The sequence below is a fragment of the Hyaloscypha bicolor genome (assembly GCF_002865645.1).
Source record: "Hyaloscypha bicolor E unplaced genomic scaffold K444scaffold_86, whole genome shotgun sequence".
NCBI lineage: Eukaryota > Fungi > Ascomycota > Leotiomycetes > Helotiales > Hyaloscyphaceae > Hyaloscypha > Hyaloscypha bicolor.
The window spans coordinates 861,416-880,685 of record NW_020194588.1 but is presented as its reverse complement, the minus strand read 5'-3'; the positions used below and the strand labels follow the sequence as shown (position 1 = coordinate 880,685).

General features: G+C 49.5%; 6 protein-coding genes across 6 annotated transcripts; 2 read left to right on the top strand and 4 right to left on the bottom strand.

The window, feature by feature from the left end:
- Window positions 1-78: 78 nt before the first annotated feature.
- On the bottom strand, window positions 79-1,800 carry K444DRAFT_630234 (uncharacterized protein; the record flags this gene model as incomplete). Its single annotated transcript, XM_024883176.1, has 1 exon — window positions 79-1,800. One exon carries the CDS (start codon window positions 1,798-1,800, stop codon window positions 79-81), a length of 1,722 nt encoding a protein of 573 aa, XP_024736362.1.
- A 1,750-nt stretch (window positions 1,801-3,550) lies between these two features.
- On the top strand, window positions 3,551-3,817 carry K444DRAFT_530064 (glycoside hydrolase family 11 protein; the record flags this gene model as incomplete). The annotated part of the gene is made up of 1 exon (XM_024874870.1): window positions 3,551-3,817. A coding segment is annotated over one exon (267 nt), but the record flags the coding sequence as incomplete, so codon positions are not given.
- A 36-nt stretch (window positions 3,818-3,853) lies between these two features.
- Window positions 3,854-6,314, bottom strand: K444DRAFT_412130 (uncharacterized protein). Its single transcript, XM_024872619.1, has one exon. It carries the CDS (start codon window positions 6,174-6,176, stop codon window positions 4,023-4,025), a length of 2,154 nt encoding a protein of 717 aa, XP_024736360.1. The 5' UTR covers window positions 6,177-6,314; the 3' UTR covers window positions 3,854-4,022.
- Window position 6,315: 1 nt separating this feature from the next.
- Window positions 6,316-7,483, bottom strand: K444DRAFT_412129 (uncharacterized protein). Its single transcript, XM_024872618.1, has 2 exons — window positions 6,554-7,483; window positions 6,316-6,491 (listed from the first exon to the last, which is right to left on the bottom strand). Exons 1-2 carry the CDS (start codon window positions 7,193-7,195, stop codon window positions 6,381-6,383), a joined length of 753 nt encoding a protein of 250 aa, XP_024736359.1. The 5' UTR covers window positions 7,196-7,483; the 3' UTR covers window positions 6,316-6,380.
- Window positions 7,484-10,956: 3,473 nt separating this feature from the next.
- Window positions 10,957-12,059, top strand: K444DRAFT_630231 (uncharacterized protein; the record flags this gene model as incomplete). Its single annotated transcript, XM_024883175.1, has 4 exons — window positions 10,957-10,963; window positions 11,029-11,314; window positions 11,541-11,698; window positions 11,749-12,059. The coding sequence occupies 4 exons, from the start codon at window positions 10,957-10,959 to the stop codon at window positions 12,057-12,059; spliced, it is 762 nt and encodes a 253-aa protein (XP_024736358.1).
- Window positions 12,060-13,325: 1,266 nt separating this feature from the next.
- Window positions 13,326-17,786, bottom strand: K444DRAFT_630230 (uncharacterized protein; the record flags this gene model as incomplete). Its single annotated transcript, XM_024883174.1, has 6 exons — window positions 13,326-14,683; window positions 14,735-15,464; window positions 15,517-17,194; window positions 17,241-17,381; window positions 17,428-17,628; window positions 17,707-17,786. The coding sequence occupies 6 exons, from the start codon at window positions 17,784-17,786 to the stop codon at window positions 13,326-13,328; spliced, it is 4,188 nt and encodes a 1,395-aa protein (XP_024736357.1).
- Between the last annotated feature and the right edge of the window lie 1,484 nt (window positions 17,787-19,270).

The window sequence follows — 19,270 nt, the reverse complement described above, 5'->3', positions numbered from 1 at the left end:
TCCCTCCTTGCTCAGCTCTCTGCTAAAGCCTGGTTGGCGCCTGCCACCCTTAATAACATACATTGTACCAACGGTATCTCATCCCTTACTCTCTTTCTCCGCCAATGCCTGAATCATCTGGAATAACTCTTTGGCCTCCGCCTCCCATCTCTTCCCCATCTTGCTGCTGAATTTATCTGGATGCCATCTCAGTCTCTCTCTCTTAAGTCGCTCAAGCCATTCCTCTCCATCGATATCAACACCAGCTCCCTTCAGAACACGCATGACATCGTGTTGACAGATCCCCAACTTCTCTCCTCTGACGCAATCCCTTGAACTGACACCACAGAGACGCCCCCGAATCTTCGGGAATGGTAGACCCTGGGTCATCATAGACAACTCAACACTCTTGTCCTGCGCAAAGAAGGCCTTGCACTCCCGGTGCCAAGTCTTGTATTCCGCGCTCGCGCCAGTCGCGGCACTACCCTCCTGCTGGCCAAATCCTTCGAACGCCTTCCATGACGCCCTCTCCTCGGCAGTCTGTTTAGCCTCCATCTGCATCCACTCCTCCCAACCCCTTCCCTTCGCCGTGTAGTCGGGAATCTTGATTCCATATTTCTCCCCGTTGTTGATTTCCTCGGCGACGAAGTTGGGGTCATAGGTTGGTTCTTCGTGCTCATCTTCGGCTCGGGCTCTGCTGTCTTCATCCATTCCATCCCAGTTATCTTCTCCGTAATCGTAATCCACATCTTGGTAGTCTGAATCGAAGGTGTTCACATCATCGCCTTCCTCTCCGTCGGCGTAGTGGTGTCGACGAGTATCGATTGCTGAGTCCTTGTAGCCATTGATCCAGTTGTCTCTTCCCTCGATCAGATCATCTTTGAAGCGGCCGTAAAGGCTCATAGACTCCTGTTGGCTTTTTCTGGCGAACTCGACTTCCGTTGCTTCCAGTTCGTCAAGTTTCTGCTCCAGTGCCTTATTATCTGCAAAAATGACTTTCTTTTTGGGCGATGTTGGTTGTTCCACTTGAGCCGGGACAATCGAATTGGATTCCTCCTGGCTGGGGACATTGGTTGGTGGTGTAGAAGGGGCCGTGGTCGCCGCCTTCTTGATGGGTGCGAAAAGTGGTGCCGACGGCTTCTGCAATTGTCCCAAATCAGTTGGGGATTTTCCAAAAGCTGCGAAAGCTGCGGACCAGCTTGAATCAGACGATGTTGCAAAGACATTGTTCGAGGGGGCGCTGGGTGTACTAGAAGGTGCTGCTCCAATGACACTGGACGGCTTGGGCAGTTGTGCTTGCTGTTCAGAGTCCGTTGTGCCAGTCGTTCCCAATGTGCCAGCTTTTGGTGTACTAGAAGATATTGCTTCAGCGACCTTCGATGGCTTGGAAGGTCGTGCTTGCTTTCTAGAGTCCTTTGCACCAGCAGCCCTCATTGCACCCGGGACCTCCAATACGGCCCAAGGCGGGAATGTACCAGTGCTTCCGCAGAGCACAGGTGCTCTCCACTTAGTAACATCATCCTGCTCCTTCTCCTTCTCCGGTTCCTTCACCTGCAGCTCACCCGGGACCATTGTCTCAGGCTCCGCCGATCTTGCCCGCTTGGTGACTCTCACGTCCTCCCACCAGTCGCGCTGTCTCTTCTTGACGATGATAGCGGTGTCGAGTCGGATTGCTTCATAATGCCACTCTTGCTGGGACATTGACGCGGTGTCGGGGGCAGGCGAGAAGCTTCCTTCGGTCTTCTTCTTCTTCGCTCCGGTCTCGGGCCACTCTGAGGCGTACCGCTTGCGATTTTGGGTGTTTGACATGTCGTGGGACATTGTGGATTCGTTGTTCGATGTCTCGTGGGACAATGTGGTTGGTGTTGTTGGTCGATGTGGTTCCAGATCGAGGATTGAGGAGTTGTTGAAATTTTTGGAAAGGAGAGTGTGCGACAGCAAGGCTGTGAAAGTGCCTCGCTTGGTGGGGACAATAGGAAGGAAATTTAGTATTGTGTTCAATGGCGCTGGTGAATCCGAGTCACGAAATTTACAATGGCGGATTGGAACACAATAGCGGCCCGCGCTTTAACTTCGGAAGACAACAGAAGATGAGTCGCCAGTGATACAGAGCGATTGGAAAGCCAATCGCCCCGGCCGAAGGCTGGAGGTTGAAATATCGAGAATTGAATGTTGCTTGGAAGGCCGGAAGATTGAATGATCAGGAATTTGAATGTGTCTTAGGCGGCTGGGATGTGGAAAGAGAGGAAGCTGAAGTCTGGACAATGGGAAGTCCTTTGTTGACATGTTCCAGCGCCACACTGTGTATTCGATCAGGTTACATTGTGCCAACTCTTTAATTGTATCTAGTCTCCTTGGCACATTTCAGTAAGTGTACCCAAAGGGCTCCAAGATATTTTGAACAATCAGGAAGAGTGCAGCGGGTCCCAGAGCTTGCTCAATGCAAGAGGGAAGGCTTATGCTGAGACTCGGACAACGCTTTGGGAGTAGGTAGAATTGCAACAATGGTGAATAAATCAAAAAAGGGCAGAATGGTAAATCGCTCTTTGTCACTCAAGTACCTCTGACATATCGTTGCCGTTGAAGTAAGTGAAAGCCCGGAAGGAGACAAAGAAACAGGGCAATAAGTCAAGTTTCACGATTTGGAGTATCTTTCAGAATCAAAATGGGAGATATTGCACTCCAAGAGAAACAATCATCTTACGGTAGAGTTGCCCATCGTCAGTCATAACTTGTGGCTCTTTCTGAGAACAAATGATCTGTTATTCTCAAGCAGCGCGCGCCTCTGGAACCAAGATATCATTCCCAGGATTTTTTCGAACTCAAGATAACGAGAGCTCTTGATGCCAATTTTTGATAAAGGTATAGGGGTAAGGGTAAGGAGCATGAAAGAGCTTCAAATCTGCACGATTGGGGGAAGGGAAGGGAGAAGGGGGGTCACGTGCTCAAATGTCACACCTTGACAACCACGGTGTAGGTGACCATGAAACGTCATTGAACGAGCTATAAAAAGCATCTATAGACCAATTCAACTAAAGTTCTACACATTTTCTAATTTTGTGTGTCGAGTATATTGTGCACCCCACAAAATGCCAAGGTGTTGTTTGCACCCCCAGTTGCAGAGCAGCCCCTTTCCTCCCTCTAACTCACTCTCGAATTGGGCAAGATTTCATAAAATTTGCTCTCAAGTTCCTTTAAATATCCTCCGCGCTTTGAACACGAAGAATGTAATTGTTAAGCATTTCTATCTAACAATGCAGACTCAGTTTGAGGAGTCATCGCTAAATTCAGGGGTACTTGCTCGCGGCAGATCGTCAACAGGGGCAAGGGTTACTGAGAGGTTTCGAGTTCTCCATCTTATTTGTCCATGTCCCCAAACAGTCGTTTCTTCAACGATTTTGATCTTCGGGGTTTGTAATATGTGTGATGCGCTGGAAAAACTTCCCACATTTATGACCAGAGCTCAAAAGAGAGGGCGCACACAGCCTCGAAGCCCCCATCTTATGCACCACTGAGCACGACTCCGGCCTATAGCTGGTTTACCTCGCCCCTCGTATAATCCGGGTCAGGCTATGATCCCTACTCGACCGGGACCTACAAAGGGATTGTCACATCCGACGGCTTTGTTTACGGCACCTATTTGGATGTGCAAACTGGTGCGAGTTCAATCAAGTGCATGGTGGCTTTCAATCAGTATTGGTCTATAAGGCAGACGACCAGGACGGGCGGCATGGTTACGACAAGTAATCGTTTTAGTGCGTGGGAGAAGCTGAGGTTGGAGACTGGGACGTTCAATTATCAGATTGTGGCGGTGGAGGCGTTTAACCAGGGGCGGTGACTGCTTCGTATATGAGGAAGCTGAGGGAAAAGCAGCTGAATGGTGAAAGTCACCGACTTCACTACCTACTTCAGGTGGAAGAAATACACTACAGTGTTCAAAATTTCAAATGGGTGTGATTACAGCATTTCAAAATGCTCTTTCTCAGTTCAACTCGATCTCCAATCACCCCCTCGCCCCACCACTTATTATATCTTATATGTTATCAAATTCCCCTCTTTTCAGAAGCACTCCTCTCCCGACTCTTACTCAAATTCCTCACAGCCTGCTCCCTCAAACTCCCCGGAATAAAGATGCCCGCAATAGCTCTCTGTGTAACCTCCGTGCTTGCCTGTCTGCCATTTATCGTCCCCTGCTCTGCTAGACTCTGGAACTTCGACAGCGTCTGACTGAAGGCAAAATTGCTTTGCGGTCTCGATGCCGTGTTTGAAGCGAAAATGGATTCTTGAGCGGATAGGGGTTGAGATGGTATGGGGGACGGGGGGGTTCGGCGGAGTGGCGATTCTTCTCGTGAGAGTGAAGGAGAGACAGGGTGGAGGCGGGGTAGAGAAGGCGGTGAGAGGGTGCGGGATTTCCGCTTTATAGATAGAGTAGACGTTAAAGGGTTCTGTTGGAGGGGCGACAAAGTTCTGTTTCTTTGATCTAGAACAGTGGCGAGGTCAACGGGATTTCTCCTCAATGGGGAGATGGTTTGGTCCCTCTCCTCTTTACTGAGTTCTTGCGGGGCAGTGTTCAATAGTGGCAAATATTTGGTGCGTATTATGGCAGAAAGTCGGGCTTCGATTATATCTGAGGTTCGGAGCATTGAGCGTCCTCTTGCTTGACAGTCGTCGACTTCTTCTTCTGGATTTGGCTCTTGGAGCTCGGAAGTCGCCTCGTGCTCAGCGATTATGGAGGTGATATTCCGTATTTGGCGGTTCATTCGGAGTGGCAAGATCTCTTTTTCCTCTGTGGGCGAATGTGGAGGTGGTGATTGCTCTCTTTGTGTCAAGAATTCAAGCTCTTCTTGTTTTGGAGAGAAGAGTTCTGGTTCGACAGAGGGGACGTCCACAGCTGGCTTGCGAGGAAATGGAGATAAGGCCATTCCTCTTTGGCTGTCATTTGCAATAACTTCGATTTGCTCTATGGTTGGTGAAGCCTCTACAACAACTTCGCGCTCCCTCACTGGTGGCATCTCCATTGCCATTTTAACCTCTTCCGCTACTGGCCTGAAATCACTCCAAAACAAAGGCTTGTCAGCAAGAAGATCGTTTTCTTGTGCGACGATACGGAGCAGCCTATCGATTTCCGGCACGGTACTGGATCTGACCTGGCCTTCTTCTTGCAGTAGAGCCAATGTTTCTGTTTTAGGAATTTTGGTCAATTGAGGGAGTTTTTCGAAGGACCTTTGCTCCAGTCTTGGCTCCCCGGGTGCCTCGCCGGGTCTTTCGGGCGGTTCGTGCAAGGTTTTTGGCGTTAGTTGGCTTGAAGACTCCCTAGTAGAATTGTCGGCAGGTTCTTGCGCGGATTCTTTGAATCGGTTGACTGGTCTTTCGAGAGTTTTGAAAAATTGCACAGTCTCCGAATACGATTCCCTTTCCGGTGTCTCCGATACAGGTCTCGCCTCTACCAATGGCTCCTCCACCAAGGGCTCTGAAATCTGTGCTTCATTAACTTGTTCTAGAGCTAGCTCTTCAATCTGGCCCTCAAAGGGGCTAAAGACTATTTCATCAGGGCGTTCCCTCCTGTGATGAGTCTGTTCCCGCCGTGGTGACGCGACGATCTCTGTATTCTTCTCGGCCTCTTCGCGCGCATTTCGATCCGGATCAACTTCAAGATCACCGAACGTTTCCTTGAGTGCTAGAGATATATATGGAGTGCTGTCATCTGTCTTCCCAGTATCCAGAATATTTAGAGTTTGCGACTCTCTCCTAGCTTCTGGAGACCGAGGAACAGGGGATGCATCGCGAGTGTGCTTGATCGCATCGACTTGGAGAGGCCAGAATGTGAACTCTGTTGATATAGGTCGGGTCGCAGATATGTCAATTTCTCGCCTGCTGGTCGACATCAGAGGCCAGGTTGGAGGATCCGAATAAGTGGAAGATGACGAATTTTTTAGAAGATTGGTCTCCCGGGATATTGATTGGGGCATCTCTTTCCTGCCGGAGGATGAAGAAGTGTCTGGAAGGTCTTCTGGGAGACGGATTGCGAACTTGGAAGGGGGAGGTGCATCTGAGGATTTCGGTGGATTGAATTTGATCATCATCGCATTTCCGGTACGGAGCGTTGAGCTTAATCTTGAAGGCAGTTTCTTCCGACTACTCGCAACATCCTTCTCGTCCAAATAACTGTCTCGTTCCTTTCTCTTCTTGATTTTCATGGCTAAGAAATATAGCGCGAAACTCAAGAGGGCTGTGAGAACAACTGCTCCGGCTACTACTGCACCTGCTTGAGCTGGGGTGAGCGAGATCGTCTTGGAGAGATCGAGGGTGGGTACACTTTGCTTTAGTACTTGTCAACTTTGCTTGAATATATTGACAACGTGGTAGCTTGAACTCACCAGTGGTGCAATGGTAGTTAAGCCTTAAGTTGCTCTAGCTGCAGATGCCAAGATGGATGAAGCTTGCGCTGCTGCCGATCCGGTAGCAAATGCAAGTGCTGACTGGGCTGCCGCTATGGCAGCAGATGTGGAAGACTACCAGTTCGTGTTAGTGGTGCAAATTTGCTCGGAGTCTCCCTCACCTGGGAGTAACTCACCTGAACAGAAGTCAGACTAGCTTGCAGCTGGGATAGACTCGAACTCAGGGTCGACACATCGCTGCTGGAGGCCGACGAGATACTCGTCACTGCCAAGTTCGCCAGTGTCAAGCTCGAATTTGCAGCAGCGATCACAGTGCTGGCGCTCGACTGCGCGTTTGTCAAGGCAAAGTTCGCACTTGTTACTGCTAAGTTGGCGATGGTGAGACTGGAAAATGCAGAGGATGTGGCGCTGCTAGCACTCAGTACAACAACCTGGATGGTTGAGGTAGCTGAGTTCTGTGCTGATTTGATGCCATTGGAAGCGGATATCGATGCTTGTTGAAGCTGTTGGGAGAAAGTGGCGTTTAGGGCTATGATAGTTCTCGAGATCTCGACCGTTGCTCTGTCGACGGAGGCCGCGATGAGGTTTGAGCAGTCTTGGGGGTTGTTCTGTCGAAGTTCGAGAACACTTGGAGGCATGGTGACGAGTGCATCTCGAGGGGCAGTTGTCCTTGGTGTTCTGGAATCCGAAAGTGTCGACGAAGCAGGATTGGCGGCATTATGATTAGGAAATAATAAGTTCTCAAGATTAAAAACATTGGTACGAAGTAAGGAACGACCTTCTTCCAGAGAATCGTCGTTATCGATGAGGCCAGCCATCTAGAGTACTGAAAACGCTTAACCCAGGTATAGATGGCTTTGTGATAGAAGAGAAAGAAATCACGACAGGTACCCACGGAGGGAGACAGATGCACGCACAAGGTGCCCTTCACTTCTCGAAAATTCGGGTCATCGACATGCGTGTGAAGGCTGTTTGCAACGGTTCTGTGACCCGAACTCCGAATTCCACGATGAACGGTTCTCTCCACGTGCGAGACGGCTAAATTCTTCTACGACCCTTCTAAGGCATGACAGCAGCTGGCCACTATGAACGACCGTTTGTGCTTGCATAAAATCGAGAATGTTTGGAACTGCTCAAGAGTTTCGTTTCGTATTGCTTTGTGGGCAGCGTGAAACGACGCTAAGGAAACGGTAGCTAGGGCTGGTGTTCGTAGAACTTGCCAAACACGGAAAGGATCACGAACGAGCACTCGCAAGACCAAATAATGCGCTGGCAGGAGACTCTGAGTCTGTTGCTGTATAAGAGCTCACGTCTGGAGCTCTCAAAGGTGGAAGAACATGTTGTATGGCAACCTTGCTGACCCATCAAGATACCCGGATCTGCTACACTGCAATTCATGTTATATGATCGACGACGTCCACATCTTGTTTGAGACAGGTAGTCGTCACGCCTGATATCCACAGTTGCTTCGGATCCGATAACCGTCTCATGTTGAATGATTCTCGGCCTGATATCATCTCATATATTGGCGATCGTGACTTGCTATTGGAATGAAGTTCTTCTCGACGGCGTGACAGACGACAAAAAAGAAAGTTGAAGTTCTCTTTCGAAAGGACGGGGTTTCATACAGCACTGGTGCGCTTCAGGCCCCTAGCCTAGTCCGCCGAAGTGGGGCATGATTGGCTTTCGTTTAGTGGGGTTACAGCGATATTAGTAACAATCGTCTAAATCGCATTTTAAGCGCGAGCGCAAAAAGGGTCAGGAACACCAAACCCATAATATTAATTATATTGACTGTATTACCATTTATTAATAGAACTCCATAATTTTAATTAAAATAGATGGGGGCATTAGTGCGATTAATTTAACCTACTATAGTCCTCTTCTGGACTTATAATTTCTAAGTTATTTGAGATCGGGCAAAAATGCGATTTTCTAGCCTCGCGCGCCAAGCTTTGCCAAGCCCAGCCCCTCGATTTTCGATTTTCGTATCCCTCTGACTCCTTTTCTAAATAACTTTCAAACCACACTTCTAGACTTAGTACTCTCGGGCTTAAATAGATTACATAAGTGTCCCCTTACTCTCTTTAAGAGCTTATATTATTATAATACGATTTGGGACTATAGCCGGCAAATTAATACTATTTTACACCAAAATTAAAAGTAAAAATTGCACTTTATTAAATTATATAATTAATCTGCTTCTAGCCAAACAGCCCTCTTAATAAAAGAAAGCCCCAGATATTCCCTGACTCTCTCTAAGAGCTTAGACTATTTTAATAAGGTTTGGGGCCGTGGCCGGCGAATTAATACTATTTTATACCAAAAGTAAAAGTAAAATCGCCATTTACTAAATTATATAATTAATTTGCTTCTAGCCAAATAGACCTCTTATCTAAAGAAAGCCCCAAAAGCCCCCATTAATTTGAGCCTATCGCCGTTTTAATTAAGGCTATTATTATTGAGAAGTCGTAGAAAATAATTTCGTGGTTTTGGTGTTCTCGACCCTTTTTGCGCTCTCGCTTAAAATGCGATTTAGACGATTGTTACTAATATCGCTGTACACCCTGAATTCTGAGTCAGACCCCAGTGTTGGTGTGTCACTGCAGACGAACCAAAGAAAATTCAACTTATGATAGTTATATGAAGTAATTGCTAGGTTTTTACGAGATTCCGACGAAGGTTGGTTGCTTCTTTGTCTCCCCTATTGAGTTGGGACACATTTGAAAACATGGTCGAAAAAGGAAGTTCTTGATGATCGCCGAATTGCAATGTAAACACTTCAAAGGTTTTGAATAACGACCTTGTTTGGAACAAACAAGATATATACAACGGAAATATGAAGTTTAGCAGGCATTATATTGGATTTACTCTTACACAACTCGGCCTGTAGAGGAGCGAAAAACAATGAAGTGATCGGAAGGAAACTATTCTCAGGGACACACCAGAGACTCCCACACGCAGACTGGACAATCCATCGAGGTAACTTTCGATCTTAACCACATATCGTCCCTTCAATCATGCTCCAAACACTAACCATCTTATACACCCTATGCGCCGTGTGTTTCCCATCCAACTTGCCGCGGGTAGTATCCCACACCTGGCCCGACTCGGGTCTATCTTTGACTCCACCCATATTCATCTCTTTTCTATTAGCAAACATCCACTTCCTCCTTCCCGTATCCAATAAACTACTTCCATACCATGCTTGGCGCAATAGTCCACTTCCCCAGAACCGTCCCGTCGCTTTTTTTCCCTCAATCATTAAGATTGCAGACTGCGCCATGCTCTGCCAATTCCCCTTCTTCTCGCTGGTCACGACATCCAATGAACCCCTCTCCTTAAAATACGCCGCGTGTATAATTTCTGAGTCGACGGCCGCTTCCCCGTTCAGCATGATGTTATTCGAGTTGCTGTGGGGCTGTGTGCGGATTCGGAGGTGATTATGACTGCTTGGCCTCGTGCAGTGATGCTGGTTGAGAGGGACTGTCAAGTCTTGAGGCGTGACATGCGGCGGAGACTCCAGTGGCTACGGTAGACTTGAGAAGTAATTCAATAGGAGTCAACAGGTTCGAATTGGGGATGTATGAACAAATTATGAAGTGGAATTTAGAGGAGGCCGGAAGCCCATTGTAATTTTCGAGTGGATCTTGGATCGCCATCTTAAATGAGAAAAGGGAGAGTAAGGTGTGTGTTTCTGCTTTTGAGTGTTAGAGAAGGTAGGTGTTAAATTGCCAACTTCTTCGATTTAAATGCTGAAAGGTTCGTTTTACTGATGATTGCCATCCCAATTATTTGAGAGACACGCCTCCATGTAATATCTCACATTAAGCCACCATCATGAAGTCGGAGATAAAAGCTTCCACTTTAGGCCGGAGCAAGTCATCGCAAGTTGGCGAGAGGAAGTCTGGGTTTGAAAATGCGCAATAGATACGTAGTACGTATTACTATCAAACGGATTTGTGGTGTCAGCCCACTCACTGTCTTCAAGGTTTATAGCATGTTCGTTTACAGCTCACTGCAACGTGCTTCTATCGATATTTCCACACAACATCTTTTGTCTTTCCATCGGCCTGTACCCTCACCGAAAGATATGAAGAGAAAAACATGGTCTTGCAGATAGACCAAGGGTTGCTGAGATACCGGGTCGTTTCTTTGCTGGCCACTCTGCTTAAATGCGTTTCTTATCCTGAAATGGGAAAATCAATCGCATAACGATGAACAACAAAAGGAGTGAAGTGCCATAGAACCAGTTATTGTCCTCGTGTATGGATGTATGTTCTCGGTCTACCTTTTCGATTTAGTACAACCCAATGCTCCGGTAAGACGTCACTGAGAATCAGGAATAAAACAAAACAAAACAATTCACCTGATATGTTATTCTCCTGCATTTCCATTGATTGTACCCCGACTCGCTTTTCTGAATTTAAACCCAGCCAGCTCTTAAAAGCCACTCCATCTCCCTTATTTGGAAAAATCCACAGCCAACCCAATGACCTCTACCACATATCTAAAAGTCAACAATCTATTTGAAACTCTGCCTATTTCACACAGTACAGTACATTACAACGGGTGAAACATGGACAGTAAGCCACACACACCACAGTTATCTGCCTGTCCTCGGAGATACAGAACTGACTTCGTCATCCAGCAACAACCACCATCGCCTCTCCTATCTCTTCTCCCCCTCCAGCCTTCTCCCAATTGGCCATCCTCCCCACGGAAGTTCGGCTCAAAATTATGAAGAACCTCGACCAAGTCTTGTCAGCCTGTCTTGGTCTGACTTGCAAGGCTTTCTATCCACTCCACAAGGAGCTCCGCGGCATCGTCCCCCTCTATTCATGGTACTATCTTGCGCCGTACGCCATGCTAGGGGAGCGACTTGAGACGTGGGCTGGTCCGGAGCTGTGGTACCAATTTGGCGCGCGAAAGTTTTGGTGGGTTTCCACTTCTTATAAGCAGAGAGAGGAACAGATGAAGTAAAGGAGAAAGGAAAGCGCAGAGCGTGAGGGGGAAGTGCACATAGAGATGTTGGCATTCAGGGATGGGTTGAGAGCTTAGTTTAGAGGAAATAACAAAGCTCACTTCATAATGAAATACTGCACCCCATGTTTGTTCGTCTCGACGCTGCTTTTGTGAGTTTGATATCGCAAAAATATCTAGGTCACCAAGTGCAATGGTGAATCCGTGTCCCTCATTCTCTCCACACCAAATCAAACACCATTATCGACCAACTCCTTGTCTCCTTCCAAAGTCCCACGGTCTCTCTACCACTCTACGTCTACGTCTGGAGAATCTCCTTCAACAAGCAATCATGAACAGTAAGCCTTTCCTCCCGTAATACTCTAAGTACCAATCTAACCCATCCCAGCTTCAACCTCCAGCAGTATCACCTCCATCCCTTCCGAACTACAACTCGGAATCTTCTCGTACCTCGACCCCGTCTCCTCTACTTGCCTAGGTCTCACTTGCAAGAAGCTCTACCCCCTCTCTAAGAAAGTTTACCGCACCGCTAAACTCAACGCCGTCTATTGGGCTCCTGGCGGGCGATCATTCAACTATCTAGGGGAATTGCTTGAGACATGGGCTGGCCAAAACCTCGAATACCTGCTTGGTTCATCCAAGTTTCATCGTGTGAGAGTAGACAGGCGCAAGAGACGAGCAATCAAGGATGGAGAGTAACTGTAAGAGAGATAATGGCGTCGAGAGATATCGTGGTGAACTTGAGGAGTTTGGGATACTGGCTAGGGGAACTGATTCGTCCTTGTCAAAGAGCATTATGGACAAGTTCAAGCAATCCTTGAGACAACAATGAAGCTCATGCTCCCAAAAGTGTTTTACATTTCTTACTTGAATTTCTCCTTATTTAATCCCTTGAATCTTGAAATACAAATAGGTTCCTGCTCTTGATTATAAAGGGGAGCCCAACTCCGTCAACCCTCTATTCCAGACCCTCACCCTCACACCCCGACATCTACAAATTCAACACGAGCACCCTCTCTCATTATCTCTAGATAATTCACAAACCTCCAGCACAAGGCGGAAACCATGGACCGTAAGAAGGTACTCTGTCGATGCCTGAAGAGCCACAGTAATCCCGCCACAGCTCCAGCGATATCATCTCCTCCCCACACCACCCTGCTTCCCGAGCTCCACTTCGAGATCTTTCCCTACCCCGAGCTTTGTCTCTTCAACCTGCCTCGGCCTCACCTGCGAAGCGTTATACCCCATACACCGCAAACCTACACGGCACAATTAAACTGACTACACCCTACTGGCGCCCGGGCTAACGACCGCGCTATACATCCCGACGGTCCCTCCGTTACAGGAACTGCTCGAAGCTTAGTTTGGTCCCAAGAGGTATTATTGTGGCCGGCCGAGCTACCAGTTCGTGAGGACGGCGAAGTTGGACGCGTTGAAGAAGCAGGGGGTTACTATGGGATGGGGTTGCGGAGAAGGCGAGCGCATTTCAAGCAATGCTCTTGAGAATAAGGGAATAGCATTGGAAGGAGGAAGGAGGATGGTAACGGAGGGCGTATTTGTGCTCAGGGTAAGGGCACTCGCGGTTGGCATCCGACGGACCGACGTAGACGTTGTTCTGAGGAAGTAGGATGGATGGATGAAATTGTATACGGACTTTTATTCGTTCCTTTGCTTTCGTCGCTCTCATCTATCTACCGTAGGTATCCAGCCCATCCAACATGCATGCAACGCCAACGTCCGGCCTGGTATCCTGTATTCTGACATGCCATCAATTAATCCCATTTCATTTCGTCCATCCGTCTATCAGCCCGACTCCCATTCAACCATAAACGCCCTAAATGCAATGCTCCACCATTCCCCGCCACAAACACCAACCATGCACTCACCCCCGCTTCCCTTCGTACCCCCTCTCCTCATTTCGATTTACAACCATATCTCACTCTGCACTCAAGACTCGCAAGCCTGTCATGCACTCCCACCACTCTCCTCACCCCCGCGTCCTTCTCGCTCACGATTAGCAACCCAGTTATCGATAATCTTGCCCACTTCCTTGAAAGCAACCGGCTTCGTCATGAAAAGATCAATGCCCACCCTCAACGCCTCGGACTGATCCTCAATACTACTCCTGCCCGTGAAAGCGATGACGAGCGCCGGATTCCTGCCTCCACCTGCGTGTGGCTGAGCGGGATCGGCTGCGGCTTTATCCTGTCGCGCTTCTTCGATGGCTCGAATCTGTCGTGTGGCACCGAAGCCGTCGAGAACCGGCATCGTGATATCCATGAACACGACGTCGTACCCCTGCTCGCCCCTGCTCTCAAACCGCTTCACGGCTTCCAAGCCATCGCTCGCTTCATCGATGACCTCGTAGTTTCTCCGCTTGAGATACGTACTCAGCAACCTGAGGTTGATCTGGTTATCATCGACCAGGAGCATGGTCGGGATCTTCTTTTTCGAAGTCTTGGGATTGGAGGCTAGGGAGGCATTTTCCATAGCAGCGAGGGTGAGGGAAGCAGGTTGAGCAGCGTTTTCGGCGACTGGGGATAGGGTAGCCTTGTCTGCGGGTATTGTGATTGATTTTGGCATGCTAGGCTTTGTGTCAAGAGCTGGGGGAAAGGGGAATTCAGCGTGCTTTTCGACAATTGCGTTGGGCGTTGGGCTTTCGATCGCCTTTCGTGCGTTGGCGCTATCGGCTGCCATGCGGGTGTTGTCAAGGACTTCTCCCCCACGAGGGCTTAGAGAGAGTTCTTCGAAGACGTTGCTCAGGTCGCTGCTTTCCGGTTGCGAAGTGGGACCATCCGGCCCTGGCGTGACGGTGCCGGATTCGCCTTCCAGACATTGTGTGATGGCTTTAGCGAGTTTGAGGGGACCGACTGGTTTGGCGACGAACCCGACGTTGCATTGACTGGCTGAGCTGAGGCTGCGATCGAATCTTGAGCTATGTGAGCAGAGAACAATGATCGATGGAGTACTTTTGTGGAGGCTAATGTATTTCTCGACCAGTGTCGAGATCGCCGTCGGACCTCCTTCGTTCGAGATGATAATGTTGGCTTTTTGGCCAAGTGGAACAATCCTCAACCCATACCAGTTAACCAAGAAGGTAGCGATCGAAGCCTTCAGTATCTTGCCCATTTCGCGGACAATGGGGTCTTTTGTATTAATATCGAAGCCATGGAGGACAACTCTCTGACCTCTCACTCGTGCGCGAAGTTCTATAATTGATTCATCTGTTTCGCGAGGAACGGACATTACGGACTTCGTAGTACTAGAAGAAGAGTCGGTAGTTCGTGGCATTTCGCGGAGGAGAGGAAGTGTAACCCGGACCTCTGTTGTTTTAGGATTAGTTACGAAATCACTACGAGAAGAGCATAACTTACGGGTACCGCGTCCAACCTCACTGTCGATTGTAATCTCTCCTTCCAGCAATGACACGATCTTCCGAACAATAGACAAACCAAGACCTGTACCACTTGACAAGGAATTCTCTTGCGCAAAGGGCATGAAGAGTTTCGACCTCAAGAAGTCCGCTGAGATACCCTTTCCGGTGTCTGTTACAGTAAGGGTTACCAAAGACCTCGGAACAGCATCACTGCTGCCTTGTGATCCAGAAGTGCCAGGTAAATCTTCCATGTCAGTGGAATCAAGTTTGATCCGAACATAGCCATGTGAAGTGTATTTGAGAGCATTGCCGAGCAAGTTCATAATGAGTCTCCGCAGTGCTCCAGGCTGGGTTGTGAAATGGTAATTCTGGAGGTCGACATCGAGAATGACGGCCACTCCCGAAGGCGGGGCTTGTCCAGGGCCCATCAATTGATCTGGTGCTGCGATGAAATTTCTGGGATCAGACATCTTTCCGCGAGCATCGGGTACCATATCGAATGATTGAGCTGTGATATTTTGGAAGACGTGACCAGCGAACACGCTTTCCACAACCTCTTCGCAGATGACAGAGATATCAACATCTTGGAACAAATTGAGCATCGGAAGGTCAGATTGCCGTAGAGAAAGAGAGCCGCCGCGGGATGCCATTGGTCGGCGGCCGTCCCGTTTGTTTTTTCGCCAATTCTTTTCGAAATGGTTGATCTTTGAGTAATCGAGGATATGATTCTGAGAAGTTAGCGCTGATTAAACGGAAGAAAGCGATATCAAGAAATCTCACAATGGTATCAAGCAATGTCCTTCCACAACTATCAATGGTCTCAACGAGTCTACTTTCCCATCCGGTTGTGACTTCCTCCAAGAATTCAGCACTGGCAAGAATTCCATGAAGGGGTGATCGCAGCTCATGCGAGATACTTCCAATAAAGTCACCCTTCTTTTGGTCTGCGATCTCAGTGTCGATCCGTGCCCATTCAGCCATGACCGAGTTGCCAAAGGCAGTCAGGAACGCCAGTTCGCTTTGCTTTGATAGAATCCTAGTCGGCTCCGTGGACCAAGCAAAGCAGCCGCTAAGCCAGCGAGAACGCCCTGCATCCCAAAGAGGAACGAAAAGCAGTTGACGGACACCGGGGAAATGCTCCGCCAGAAATCTGGCATCGGACTTTGCTTTCTGGCCCCGAACCTTACGTCGATGACTGTCGTTTCGCCGTTGATCTATCTCTCGATTTGAGCGCTTGTATGTTTCGTCCTCGGAAGATGAAGAGACTGCTCCGTCCGAATCAAAAGTCCATAGCTTCCCTCGAGAATACCGGCGCAGTAGAGTATGCAAGGACGTCTCTTCAAAGGGAGTAAATGATTCTGGTCCAGGGAGCGCATCGCCGTGAATAGAAGAGGCGTCCGCGGTTGAAAACCCTAGAATTTCAACGGTCTTACCCGAATCTTTCGTCGACCGTGAGAACATCCCCTCGCCGAGTCCCGGTGGACTACTTTGGGCCGGGGAAGTGGGAGAAATGATCTTGGTCTCTTCATCAGAGATTTGCTCGCCCGAAGAAGGTTGGTCGTCGCCGCTGGCGTGGCTGCTATCAGCTAAACTGTCTGCTTGACTATCCTCTCGCACGAAGGCTGAGCTGGGGTCCTGCTTTCCGGCATTGCTGCTGAATCCTGTTTGGGCGTCATAGAACACAGCGCCACCATCCACTTCGAATGCTTCTCGAATGAGATTTGCCGCACGTGAGAACAACAATCGCAGCGACGACGTTTCAGATGCATCATCCCCGGCGGGAGTCAATCTGTCCTGGGTGTCATTGGGTGACGACACACTCACACTCGTACCACCAAATGAGGTTGGCTGGGAAACGGATTCAAATTCGGGCCGAGTGCTCGTGGTTTCGGTTTGGGGAGTGTGGACTTGGGATTCCATGATCGCCTCCTCCGTCTTTGAAAGCGCAGCCGAGTACTCCCTCTCCTTTCTTTCAATGCTGGCCGCAGATCCAATGGCCGAAGCGATAGAGTTTGTCCCTTTAGACTTTGTTTTGGTGATACTAGGCTCTTCAAATTGGCCAGCGATCCGCGTGCCTTCATTATCTTCAGCCTCCATGTCTGCTTCAGCTAGTTCTGCACGCCCTTCGACAAACGATGCAAGACCCCGGCTCATCTTCATTCCCCGTCGATGTTCCTCTACCTCTCTCGCCATCTCCATATGTTTCATGATTGTCACCGCCATTGTCCCCATGAAGTGTATCTTTTCTCGGCTCAACGGAAGTCCGGCTCGGTCATCGACGACGAAAAGGCTTCCAATTGGGATCCCTCGCTTGGTTATCAGTGGTACTCCGGCGTAGAACCTGAGGAATGGATCCCCGGTAACGAATGGCAGGGTATTGAAGCGCTCATCCTGGCTCAAGTTCTCGACAATAAAACATGGGTAGTCTCCAGGCTTGGCAGGGGCAACTGCAATGGTTCTGCTTCGTTTAGTAGCGAACCTCTGTAGCAGGATAGCTTTCTCACCTTTCGCACAGCCGGCCAGCCTTGGTTACACTGCCGCAACCCATCCAGATGTCGTCTCCGAGCTCATATCTGGAGTTGTCCACAAGATCCACGGTCTTGGTGCTCTCGGCAATGAAGTATTGCGTCTCTGCATCAATGACGCTGCAAACAATTAGAATGTTCCCAGACTTGGTGACGTGTCACCAACCTTATCATTGCTCTCTGGGCCCCCGTCCTCCATGTTGTCAGTTGACAGAAGGCAGTGAGTGCTGTATCGGGAGAAGAGATCTTGGACGAGGTGACCTCTGACTTGACCTTGAGGTCCCGCGTCGGCTCATCATCTTCTGGAGCGGGGGGCGGGGCAGGGAAGCATGTGTCAGCGTTGATGGGAGCATTGGGTTGGTAGTATCTGCAAAGGGCTTTGTCAGTATTGTGGAAGCAGCCCCAGGAGTGCTGGGACACATCTGTCAAGTAGGGAGGCACATACTTGTACAGCTCTCTTGCCCGGGCGCTGTCAGTAATCCCCTCCTGATGCGACAGGGCGATGGTGGCTTCCACGGGCGCCATGGGCCCTCAGAGGTCTCCTGTTGGGAGCCAGTTCTTCTGTTGTGAGGGGGCGGATTGCAATGCGAAGTCTGACAGGGCTCTACTTAGTAGACAGCCAAGGACGCGTTCTTTCTCGGTTGTGGAGCGTCCGGGGGGAGAGAAATAATCATAGATCGTCTGGGTCGGGGATGGGAAGGCGTTCGACTCTGTCTGCTAGCTGCACTTCAATAAGGTTAATGTCTGTGTGCAAGGCAAAGGGCAAAGGGCAAAGGGCAGAGGGCAGAGGGCAGAGGGCAGAGGGCAGAGGGCAAAAGTCAACAGAGTCAACAGAGATTTGCGGACGGCTGACAAGCAGATCGGTTCGGGACAGGCGCACGGCAAGAAGGGGTGGGAGGCAAAGAAGGTTTGGGGGAGCAAGAGCTGCAAGAAGAAGTGTGATTTGGTGGGAGTGGGAGTGGGAGTGGGAATGGGAGTGCGTGGGACTGGGACTGGGACTGTGACTAGGACACTGGAGAGGGAGTGGCAGCAGAAGATGGATGGATTGTTTGACGCCTCCAAGGATCGGCGCCATCTACGTCATTGGCGAAGCGAGACAGGCAAAAGGTCCTGCAAAGCAAAGGAGACAAAGCTGCAGCCGCCAAAGTTTCTCGGTCAGCCAAACTCTATATACATAAATGAACTACAATACTGTATCTCTTTGTGTGTGTGCACAATGCACATGCAGGTGGACGGACGGACGATAATGACGACGACCTGGCGGCAGAAAAGGGGGCCTCAGGGGAGGCGAGGCGAATGAGCGGCTGAGGCACACACACATCTACCCCCAACGTCGATATTGTACCGAGTATGGTCCTCTTCCTACACTTTCCTACACTTCTTCATTAAATCATGGGGGGCAAGCCCCCCAAACCCCCCAGACCTCGCTGCGCTCGAAAAAACCTCACTTTTTGGCACCACCACACCAGGAAGGCCCGCCTCCACGGCAGTGGCCCCCGGAGGGCCAGCGGAGCGTCACCCACGCCCTCTTCAATATTATATATATTGTAAGTACTGTATTGCGCTGGATGGCCTGCGAATTGTGGCCACCAATGGCCAAAGGAGACGAGCGAGCGGTTGGAAGCGCAGGCCAGGCCTCGGGACATCACAGGACAGAACGGAAGAGAGCACAACAGTACAGTCCAGTGCTTGCGCCAAGAAATCCCAGTTTTCTAATGAGGCGCTTTTTCGGCGCAGATCCCTTCCTCCCCGCTCCTGGTGGTACAGCAGTACTGTCCGTACTTCCTAGTACCCCACGCTGGGTCGGTGCTGCTTGTTGTCTTTGCAGTCTTCGTACGACAGGGGGTGGGCTGGGATAGGCTGGACTGGGTTGGGTTGGGTTCGCAGATAGTTTCGCGTGTCGCGTGAAGAGAGATGAGGTTGAAGTGAGCGTGTAGTGAGCTTGTAGTTTCCCTCTTCCTCTCTGCCAAAATACTGAGGCTGGGACCTTGGACCTTGGACTCGGAACT

Coding starts and splice junctions, on each gene's coding strand:
- K444DRAFT_412130 (XM_024872619.1), bottom strand. CDS start 6,176: ATGAAAATCAAGAAGAGAAAGGAACGAGACAGTTATTTGGACGAGAAG.
- K444DRAFT_412129 (XM_024872618.1), bottom strand. CDS start 7,195: ATGGCTGGCCTCATCGATAACGACGATTCTCTGGAAGAAGGTCGTTCC. Junction 6,492..6,553: donor CTAGTCTGACTTCTGTTCAG/GTGAGTTACTCC, acceptor ACGAACTGGTAG/TCTTCCACATCTGCTGCCAT.